Here is an 11,423-nt window from a genome sequence, read left to right as displayed (position 1 = left end):
GACAATACTTTCCTGAGCGCTTCAGAGCTCTAGTGGTTTTTCAAGACCACCTCCAAAGATTCAGCCAGTCAGGGGAGAACATCTTCAAATATCTAGGATGACAAGTCATGATGAAACAGCTCAATTTAAAGATAAAATTATCTCAATTTGAAGATGAAATCACTTTTATAACCACTTCTCAAAAGAGTATGCTTTGCACAAGCCTAAATTAAAGACCCCTTAGAATGAAAATACCACGGGGACGTGGATAACTCAATCCAAACTTTAACTGGCAAGTGTTTGGCAGTGTTAGACATATTCTTGTCTCTCTAACAGTATTTTTTGGTTATAAAGCCCCAAGGGAGCTATTGTAGCAATTTTAGATGTCTTCAGCCAGATCAGATCTAATATTGGGAAAATTTCCACTTGTGTAGCCATATCAGCATACCTGCTGCCAGAACAACACACAAGCATCCTGCACCTCTTTCTTGTAGGAGGTAGACTGAGAGGTCTGCTTAATGCACTACTACATTTCAGGAATTACTACACCACTAACAGGTTGCTTGCTCCTCAGCAACAAGCGTGACAGGAAAACTCCACGTGGAAATTCACTGCCAGAATGGGAGACATCAGTACAAGCATCTGGCACAACAACAATCCCTAAATCTTAGCGCATAAAATACTTAATTCTTTTTGTGCTGCGAACAGATGAGTGTTTGGGGAATAGGCTAGAATGAAAAACTGTGGCTATATTAATAACAAGCAGATTAATCATTTTAATAGCCAAAAAACTAGTAACAGAAAAAAAAAAAAAAGATAGCTATGGTCTGATTTATAGCCTGTGTCACAATAATGCTAGTGTGAAGTAATAAAATGAAAGGAGACACAGTCCTGAAGAATGTGATTTACTCCTATGTAGTACTATTTATTCTGTATTGGTAATCAAATTTGGCACACTCATAATTTTCAACAGAAAAAGCAACAACAAAAAAGAAGGCAAAACAGGAAAAAAACAAATACTCTCCCAAGGCAGAAAAGGCAGGTATTAAAAATATTCTCATCCAACCTGCATATGATTAAACATTGTTTTAGAACTTTTTTCAGTATGAAAAGAATTTCAGAAGTTGTGAAATGTCAGCAATGCAAGAAAAAATCATGTTTTCCACCACAAAATAGGGAGGTATATGAGTGCAAGAGTTTACAGATTTACTTAATGCTCTGTCAATTCCTCTAAATAGAGACGACCTGCATCATTCTTGGATTTAATTTATGTTCACATCCATAGACCTTGCTCTTTTTGCCAAAGGAGATTAAACTATTTTAATTTGCACTACTGACATATGCCAATGCATTTATGTATTAAAGTATTTATATATATATTATATATAGCTCTATATATTTCATATATATTTTCTATATGATATTTCATATGATATGAAACATGATATTTCGTTATGATATTTCATATAGCTCTATATGATATTTCAGGTCTTCTCAACCATCTAGTTTTCGGAAAAAGAAAAAGGAAAATAGGGGGAAAAACTGACTCTAGAACAGTAGGGGCCAGGTTCTCACTTCTCTACCATGATGCAGTTTCATCTATCTCCTCAACTACATCAAAGACACGCCGACTATATTTTTATTTTAAAAGACTTGAAGAAAAAAAGGGTAAAAAAAAGTATTTGTTTCCAATAATTAACAAACACCTTTAAGCTTTTGTGTGCTGACATAAGTTAACACACAAAATATGGAACAATTCTTTCACACATACAGCTTTTATACACAGCATTTAATAATGCTAAAAGCTGTTAGGAGAAGGCACAGATCATATCTAATCAAAAAGAAACCAAGTAGAGTTGAATAGGCCTGTAAACTTTCCTGCAGAAAAGATGTTCAACTTAAAAATGTATAGAGGCATCTTTTTTTTTTTTTTTTTTTTTTTTTTTTTTTCCCATGGGGTATTATGCAATCAGAACTGAAACCCTTCCTGGTGACAAGGATAGTTACTGCATAATCCTTCTAAGAGATGCATGTAGAAATTTCTGTACACAATTATATTTTGAGTACAAATACTTCTGTAACATTCGCATCAAATTTTGTAGGTAACTAAGTACAGACTGATCCACAAGATCATAGAATCATTAAAGTTGGAAAAGATCTTCAAGATCATCTGATCCAACCATCATCCTACCACCAATGTCACCCACTAAACCATGTCCCTAAGCACCAGGTCCAACCTTTCCTTGAACACCCCCAGGGACGGTGGCTCCACCGCTTCCCTGAGCAACCTGTTTCAATGCCTGACTGCTCTTTCTGAGAAGAAATGTCTCCTATTTCCTAACCTAAACCCTGATGCAACTTGAGGCCATTCCCTCTAGTCCTATCACTAGTTATCTGTGAGAAGAGGCTGACCCCAGCTCCCCACAACCTCCTTTCAGGTAGTTGTAGAGAGCAGTAAGGTCTCCCCTGAGCCTCCTCTTCCCCAGACTAAACAACCCCAGTTCCCTCAGCCGCTCCTCACAGGACTTGTGCTCCAGGCCCTTCAACAGCTTTGTAGCCCTGCTCTGGACACGCTCCAGGGCCTTGATGTCCTTCTGGTACTGAGGGGCCCAAAACTGACCACAGTACTCGAGGTGTGGCCTCACCAGAGCAGAGTACAGGGGGACAATCACCTCCCTGGTCCTGCTGGCTACACTATTCCTGATACAAGCCAGGATGCCGTTGGCCTTCTTGGCCAGCTAGGCACGCTGCCAGCTCATGTTCAGGTGAGCATCTATCAGCACCCCCAGATCCTTTTCCTCTGCACAACTTTTGAGCCACTCTCCCCCAAGCCTGTAGCACTCCATGAGCTTGTTGTGGCCAAAGTAAAGGACCCAGCACTTAACCACATTGAACCTCATCCCATTGGCCTCTGCCCATTGACCCATCCTGTCCAGGTCCCTCTGAAGGGCCTTCGTACCCTCCAGCAGATCAACAGTTCCCCCCATCTTGGTGTCATCTGCAAACGTACTGAGGGTGCACTCAATTCCCTCCCCCAAATTATCAATAAAGATATTAAAGATGATGGGCCCCAACACCAACCCCTGGGGAACACCACTGGTGACAGTCACCAGCTGGATTTCACTCCATTCACCACCACTCTCTGGGCCCGGCCATCCAGAGTTTTTAACCTAGCAAAGAGTGTGCCTGTCCAAGCCATGGGCTGCCAGCTTCTCCAGGAGAATATTGTGGGAGACTGTGTCAAAGGCCTCGCTGAAGTCTAGGTAGACTACGCCAACAGCCTTTCCCTCAACCACCAGGCGGGTCACCCAGTCATAAAAGGAGATGAGATTGGTCAGGCAGGACTTGCCTTTCATAAGCCCATGCTGACTGGGCCTGATCCCCCAGCTGTCCCACATACATTGCGTGATTGCATTCAAGAAGACCTGTTCCACCACCTTTCCTGGCACCAAGGTCAGGCTGACAAGCCTGTAGTTTCCCGGTTCCTCCTTATGACCCTTCGTATAGATAGGTGTCACATTAGCAAGTCTCCAGTCATCTGGGATCTCTCCGGATGACCATGACCACTGATAGATGACGGAAAGCGGCTCAGAAATCACATCTGCCAACTCCCTCAGCACTCTCGGGTGGATAAGGCTCTAAAAACCCTATGATTTTGCGATTTTGAACTAAAGGTTGGTAAGTCCCCATTACCATTTGCATACCAATATAACTAACTGGTCACCCTCAGCAAAACCTTAGCTCTGTGAAGAACACGAATGTCTGTTTAAGTGGTAAGTAGAAATTGCTAGTAACTTGGGAAATTACCTAAAATAAATCTTTTCTCTCTCTCTCTCTTTTTTTTTTTTTTTTTTCCTGAAAACACTTCAGATTTCTAATCGCTTCTGAAGCTTCCAAAATTTGTTGGCTTTTGATATTCGGCCAAGATGAACAAAGTTTCCTCCATTTCAACAAACCAGTTTCAGCATCGCTCTTAACGTCGCTAGGTGTAGGAAAACTTCGCTTACCAGAACTGACCACAGAGTGGTGCTATTTGAACAAATATAGATTTATTCAGTCCTTGAAGGCTCTGAGATATGCTGAATAACTTTTGGAGCAAGAAGAAAACCAAACCAAACCAAACGAGCTATCGTGTGAACTGTTGACCAAGATGGCCGATGATAGCATGTAGCCCCACTTTCCATTAAAACATATAACAAAAATAAAACAAAACAAACCATTTTCTCTTAAGCTTTTTAAGTTGCCTGGCTTTGAAACCTGTTTACAATGGTAAGCTTGCAAGAAAACCAGGACTAAGAAAACCAAGACTATTAGGGGGATTAAACGTCCTGTGCAAGGATCTACACCATGACTGAAAATCGTTGGCTTAAGCTGTCTGGAAAGCAAACTCACAGTATGTTCACACAGCCTGTTTTGCCATGGTTGTCTTCAAAACTAAAATAATCACAGAACTAAAGCATTCGCAATCAAAGTCTTCACCATATTTAGCAACACTATAGTGGTAGTTTTGTGCTTGTCAGGTAGGTGAAGATGAAACAACTCTTTGGCCAGTACAGAATGTAAAACTGGTGGGTTCCAAATAACGCTCAGTCCAAGACCATGTGTCGGCCTTGCTGTTCTCTGAGGAACGGCTAAATTGTGCCTCGAGTCAGTGGGTGCCGGCCTATTGCCCCATACGCATGCAGCCACCCCAGCGGCACGCTTGCCTTTGGCCTGGCCACAGAGGTGCAAGCACCAAGGCAGGTGCCCTGAAACCCCTCAGCACAAAGCCCAGGGGCTCGGCCTCTCGGCCTGCTGCCTTCAGACTCGGCCAAATCGCAAGGGACTCCACACTGAGATACATTATTTTTATTTATTTTTTCACTAGCAGTGGCCTGTCCCTGCTAGATTTGGGGTCTGGCAGTCACTCCTTAAGTAGGAGCGAATTCAAGGGGCTTGCTTCCCAACTGCCCCACGCTGGGAACGGCCACGGAGCGCCACAGTCTGCGGCGACCTCCTCACACCGTTTCTCACAGCGCTCTTTCTCCTCAGCGCCCCCCGGGTAACGCCCTGCCCCGGCGGGAAAGAAGAGCCCGCCCCCTCCCCTCACGACCTCTCCGCTCACTGGCGGCCTCTGCCAAGGCAGCGCCCAATCGCCAGCTGGCGCGGTCGCCATGGCGACGGTGGACGCGGCGCGGCCTGGGCCGCCATGGCCGCCTACAGCCCCGGGGTGCTGGTGGGCAACTGGAACGAGGCGGCGTTCCTGGAGGAGGTAACCGCGGAGCTGGGCCCTTCTCTCCCCCGCCCCTGCTCCCCCGGAGCCTGCCTGCCTCTTCGCCTGACGGTGTTCCCCCCCCCGCCCCAATTCTCGCTAAACCTCAGATTGTTTGCGCTGGGTAACGTTTGCCCCTTCTCTCCTTTGCAAACAGGACCGCGTGAGGGATTTTATACGTAAAAGAGACCGAGGGGAACTTTTAATGCAGAAAATAAGCAGACTTGAAGAAAATCTTTTAAAGGAGGTAATTTTTAAAGGAGGTTTTGTCAGTTCTCTGTGACTCCACGTAGAACGACATAGCCGCTTATTAGTGTGCTTTACGGATGAAGAATGCGTTAGAAGAATGGTTAGCGTTTCATAGGTTAAAATACTGCTGATACTAAGTTCAGATAATTTGTATAAAATCATGTGTATTTTGATTTAGATAAAGCTGTCAGTGTCTAAGGATGGATTTATTTGCTTTGGAGACACTGTGATGCTTTTGAGCCCCGACAACAAATCCTCAGTGGACAGTTACACTGGAGCGTGCGGCAACCTAACACTGGCAATTAATCTGGAGGAAATATCCATATATTCGGCTGTGTCACTGCAAGCCCCTTGTGGAGTTAGTGCCGTCAAAACCATGGACCCCGTGGGTCGAAACACATTTTGTCTTTTAAGGTTTGGTACTTTATTCTATGTTGTTTTCAATTATTCCGTTAGCTTTCAATATCTTACTTTGAGAAATACTCAATGAATTTTGCTAAAATACAAAAGAACTTGAGTGAAATATATTTAAGAAAGACTCTAACTTGGGTCATGCATTAAGCTTGCTTCTGCTGTGCATATTACTGTGAATGATGCCAAGGAAGTTCAAGTCAGCATAGAACTGGTGTGAAAACGGAATGAAGTTCACTGTGTCATTTGGTAAACTCTGCAGCTGTTTTTAATGTGGTCATATTTCAGCTGTAGAATACAAAACACGTCCAAATAATTCATTGTCCTGCAAATAAAGTCTCTGAAGTGGAAATTTGTGTCAGTGCCTTTGCTGTCTATAAAGTGGACTGCTGCTCCTGTTGTCCTAAAAAAAACCCTCAATCAAACAGAATACTCACTCTCACTGACATGCTTGATTCCAGCTGCTTGCAGGAGAAAAAATAGAACAGGCCCCTGCTCAACAGTGGAAGGCTCTGCCTGAGTGCATGTGTTTAAGAAAAATAACATTGTGTAAGAGTACAAACTAGTCTATATAATGCTGATTGAGCAAAACACTTTCAGTTAGACATAATAAAGAATTTTGATGCCAAGATCCCAATTTAAGCCTTCTAGAAATGCAACCAAAGTACTTTTGCTCAGCAGCTGTCTGATGCTAGTCATTGGCACTGCATGCTTTCAGATCCCTCATTAGCTAACTACAAAGTTCATCAGCTGCAGAAGTTTCTACTCTAAATATACTTAGAACAGCCTAGCACTTAATTTAGTGATTCTTTAATGTAAGATACAGAAATCATTTTGAAAATACAGATATACCAGCATGTACATTGATGTAATAAACCCAATTACTAAATATCAATTATGTGTATAATTAGCAACAGATGTTAAGTTACAGACAAACACTGTTCTGCTTTAAGTGTGATTTTTCAGATGCTTGTATTAAGTATATTTGGGAGGGGGCCTCAGTGCTTAATTACCATTAATTTTCGTTGGATATTATCTTTCCACCCTGTGTGTTAATGAATGCATCATAAAAAGTAATCAATGAAGTCTGAATTTCTATTCTGTTAAATATTTTAACCAGTAAGTAATTTATGATATATCTTTTCAGTTAACACATAGACTTAAAACACCAAAAACTAATAGTAAAGCTGATATATTTGAATTTCTCTTCGTTCTTTTTACAATTTTTACAGTGTTGATGGAAGTTCAGTGGGTGAACCCATTAGATTTGGGCAAAAGTTTGGTCTTGGGACAACAGGAGGGTTTTCTGATCCAATGGTAAGGGAATAAAGTTGCAAATGACAGTGACAGCATATACTGCTATTATGCATTTAGTTACCGTATATGTATATATATGCACCAAGCTGTATAGTGGTTCAACATCTTAGTTTACAGAACAGATTAAGAACCATACACAGATCAAGACAAACAATACTTAATTAGAAAGTTCATGCAACTTGTCTGAGCTCAGGTGTGCAGTCAGTCCAAGGGGACTGAGCCAGAATGATAGATAAAGGAGTTTTTTTTTTTTTTTTTTTTAAAGTCCAAAATGAAAAGATTTCATTTGGTTTCATTTCTTGCAAAGAGAAAGCTATAGTCTGTATATGAAGTAACATACTATTCTATCATTCAGAGGCAGATTTCTATTAAATGTTAACATTGTCTTCCTTTACAAGTTAAAGGCAAAATAGACATTTCATGTTATATTTGTACTCAGAATAAATCACCACAACTACAAGAAAATTTTCCCTCTCAGCTATCACTTGATTCAGAAAAAATCTTTGGAATGTAAATTCAATTTTAAGTTAATATTCACTGGTTTAAGTATAGCATGGCTACTTTATGAGTTTATCAACACTGTAGACTATTTTGTGGGTTTTAATCGTGTAGCTTTAATTTGGCAGACATTGTTCAGAAGCAAAGAGATATTTTTTGTGCTGATTTTTTTTGAATTATGTATATTTTCATTTTATATTTATATTGTCATTAATATGTATTTTTGTTTACAGTTATATCTAGCAAGTGACCATAAATCATTCATCAGATTTGCTAAAAAATCTCACCTTCAGCAAGTATTTTTGACAGATGAGCTTTCTTATTTGACTTGCTGGCAAGCTACCTTCTTGGATCCACAGCTGCGTCTTGAATATGAAGGATCTCCAGTTCCTGTAAGAAATTAAAAATGTAAAAAAAAAAAAAAAAAAAAAAAAAAAAGTTGAGTATTTAATTGAAAGAGTAGATCGACTATTTAAAAGAAAATTGCATCCATTTTATTAATTCATTTTGCATATGTAAACTCTAAACTGTAATTTTAAGAAAGAGAAGAAGGAAGTTTTTGTTTGTTTGTTTGTTTGTTTTTAAACCAGGGAATCTGGTGCTCATTTGAGGTTGACTTGCTCAGTTTTTCAAAAATTGTCAAAGGTGGGCACTGACGTGTTTGGAGGATGCAGTACTTGGAATCTGCATTTCAGGACTTCTGAACACTAAATTCCATTTCCAATATTGGAAGCTTTGATTGTTTAAGAATGTTAAATTTAAAAACCAACAACAACAAACAGCAAGGCATCTGGAAAAGTGGATGCTTTTCCAAATTTTTTGTTGTTGTTGTAAATACATTAAGCGGATACAGTATTTTCCTGTTCCACATAACTTCTTGGCTTCCCAAAGTGCTGGGTGTATAGCAAAGTATCACAAATATAACGATTCCACTACAGCCTTGATTTGTGACTCATTTACATGAATCAGCTCACTAATAAACACAGTCAGAGTTACGTAATTGTCAAAGACAACATTCTTTCACAGTGGTGGTAAATGAGGGTGACTAAAGATTCTGTTTTACCAAAAAAAAAAAAAAAAAGGTAAAATATAAGGGTCCAGATCTAGGCTGTATCCCCAGAACACCTGGATCTCTCATCTGGCAAATATCCACTGTAAGCAGTATTACCCTGGCATAACTCTCCATTATTTATTATTTTTATATTATTATTATTAAAGTGCCCAACACAAGGGAGTGGAGTGGAATGTATTGGGCAGAAGAATGTGTCTGACCTGGGGGCTAAGTGTTTGGCTAGTCTGAACTGTTAAGATAGTTTTGTTGAGAACGGATGGCTTAAAATACCTCACTATCAATCTACAGCATGATACACAGCCATGCAGACTTGCATTAAACAGTAAAGTAAATCATTTAATTTGAATAAGAGTTATTAAAATCAGTCTAAAAGTATCTATCCCTCTTTTGGTTTTGTTTGTTTTTGTTATTTTTCCAGGCAAACTCTAAAGTGATTATTACTCATTGCCATACTAATCGGAGCTTAGCCGTTCCAAGAAACTTTTGGACAAGGTAAGAATAATTTATAACTGGCTGCAATATGCATTATGATACACCAGCTCAGTACATCAAGAATTACTGTAAGAAGCAATATAGTTGCTTTAGGAACACACCGAGGAAACGGAAAAGAATGCAGAATGCATGTTCTCCTTTTCCCCAGTTTTATTTCTTGGCTGTAATGTGTGCTACTGTGATCCTGTAGACAATCAGCTGTCTTACTCATATTTGTTCTTCCTTTTTATTTCATTTCACATCATGCTTCTAGCCTTCCTTAGTGTCTTGGTGTTTCTCCCTTTCAATATCTTGAGCAATTAAATTTATTTTTTTCTAAGAAAAAATGGTATGCCAAGAAGTGTAAGGAGTAACAGAAAATAACTACACACTGCATAAAATTCTATATTTCTTATATATCCATATGACTCACAACAAATGAAAGTTAGTCCAACAATTCAAGTTCATATGCATGTATTGAATTAATATTGGTTAAACGTTGCTAAGGAGTATAAAAATTGTTTCTCATTAAATTGAGGAAAGAAATTGACTGAGGATTTGTTTCAGTTTTTTGAGTATGAAACAAGGTCTGAAAGGCTGAGACTGAAATGATTAAGTAGCCGGATATATCTTCAGTCAGAAAGAATGGTGATATAAAAGGCTACAGAGAACCTAACCTGCTTCCACGTACTCAGTCAGGGTATCAGTGCTGTATACTGTTGGGGCTGATTTAGCTCTGAGACTAGAAAGGTGGCATTTCCCTTTGAATTCAAATTCCTAGGTTATTAGTGACTAACAAAGTGATATATAGTTGTGTTTCTATTAAGTGTCCAATCTTTGAAAGTGCATGCTAATATTTCTGAATAAACCAAGAAAAACATGAGAAAACGTTGAATGTCTTACAGCTAATTCAGACTTGCCGAACGTGTATATATTCATTCTATGCCCACACCCTTTTCTTTGACTTTGCAGGTCTTATTTTGGAAGGGAGTATGAAGTAATTTGTCACACTTACCTGGACTCCCATAGAGTTGAAGAAGATAAGAATTACTGGGTAGTAGTTACAGCAAATCCCAGTGACGATGGTACTATGATTGATAGACCCGACCCTCAGCCAGGGGGAATCTGAAAGAGTTTTGTCAAGAGACAGAGAATATAAAAATCCCAGATTACAAATGACAAAGATTGATGAGATTCTGATTCTTATTTTTTCTGCTCAGATTTTAATATTAGAGATGTTTAATTAAAAACAGAAATGAAAGTCTACCATTAATAATTTTACATAATCTCATTAACTCATCGGGGTTATGTGGATGGCAAAAATTGACTAATAAAGTTTGATGAACAATGCACAACATCAAAAATTTGGGAATCAACAAGGGTTCATTTTCGTACTTTCACATTCACTGATGGCAAAAGAAGTCAAAACACAGTAAATCAAGTATATTTGCACAAAATTACTGGCCTTTAGAGTGTATTTAACCAATGCTTCCAAAACCAAACCAGTGTCACCCTTTTGAAAAGAACGAGCGTACAGTTTCCAAAACACTAAAAACCAAACTCATGCAAGCTATCATGGGACACTTTGACATTTAAAGATCATCTGAGAGAAATTTGGTGGTTGAGCTTGTTCCACACAATGCAATGTTGCCAATTATTAAAAAATCTCAAGTACGGTCTCTATATCTCAAGATCGGCTTCAAATTTATGGGAATTAAATTAAGAAAAAAGTATAAATTTTTACTTTCATCTGTGTACTCTAAAAATTTAAGTTCCAAGTACTCGAGCAGTGCACAGCGATGAAGAATAGAAACTTCTGAGAGCCGTTTCCATGCATCACCATGTTCCATTTGCTTCCTAATGGCAGAATTTTTCAATCCATAATCATTTCAATCAAGTTTGACAGCAAGGTAAAATTCTCAAAGAAAAGTAAGCTCATACATGTCAAGATAGGAAAAAAATGAGAGACCCTGTAAATTTGCCTAATAAGACTTCAGTCTATGTTCATACGTAATCAGACACCACACGAAGAATCCACGTGAAAGTATACATGGCCCAAGAATGGTTAAAAGATGGAACTCACATTTTCTTAAACATCAAAATCAACAAATCACGAGACGCAAAGATATGGGAAACAGTTATCTGTCTTTATATAGAAGCTGAAACTACCACAGA

The 11,423-nt window shown here is 39.2% G+C and overlaps 1 protein-coding gene across 1 annotated transcript; it reads left to right on the top strand.

Moving 5' to 3' along the window:
• The first annotated feature begins 5,103 nt into the window (after nt 1–5,103).
• Nucleotides 5,104–10,598, top strand: CFAP161 (cilia and flagella associated protein 161). The gene is made up of 7 exons (XM_040570357.1): nt 5,104–5,230; nt 5,388–5,477; nt 5,658–5,893; nt 7,123–7,207; nt 7,939–8,097; nt 9,196–9,269; nt 10,221–10,598. Exons 1-7 carry the CDS (start codon nt 5,168–5,170, stop codon nt 10,375–10,377), a joined length of 864 nt encoding a protein of 287 aa, XP_040426291.1. The 5' UTR covers nt 5,104–5,167; the 3' UTR covers nt 10,378–10,598.
• The last annotated feature ends 825 nt before the right edge of the window (nt 10,599–11,423 follow it).

Source organism: Cygnus olor, chromosome 11 (genome assembly GCF_009769625.2).
Source record: "Cygnus olor isolate bCygOlo1 chromosome 11, bCygOlo1.pri.v2, whole genome shotgun sequence".
In the NCBI taxonomy this organism is placed as follows: Eukaryota; Metazoa; Chordata; class Aves; order Anseriformes; family Anatidae; genus Cygnus; species Cygnus olor.
Note: the sequence above shows the minus strand (reverse complement) of the source record. Positions and strands in the feature narration are given on the sequence as shown.

Bases quoted from the DNA above. Each gene is read 5' to 3' on its own strand.
- CFAP161 (XM_040570357.1), top strand. From the start codon at position 5,168: ATGGCCGCCTACAGCCCCGGGGTGCTGGTGGGCAACTGGAACGAGGCG. The intron at 5,894-7,122 runs GTTTGGTACTTT...CAATTTTTACAG, and splicing joins AACACATTTTGTCTTTTAAG to TGTTGATGGAAGTTCAGTGG. The intron at 8,098-9,195 runs GTAAGAAATTAA...TTATTTTTCCAG, and splicing joins ATGAAGGATCTCCAGTTCCT to GCAAACTCTAAAGTGATTAT.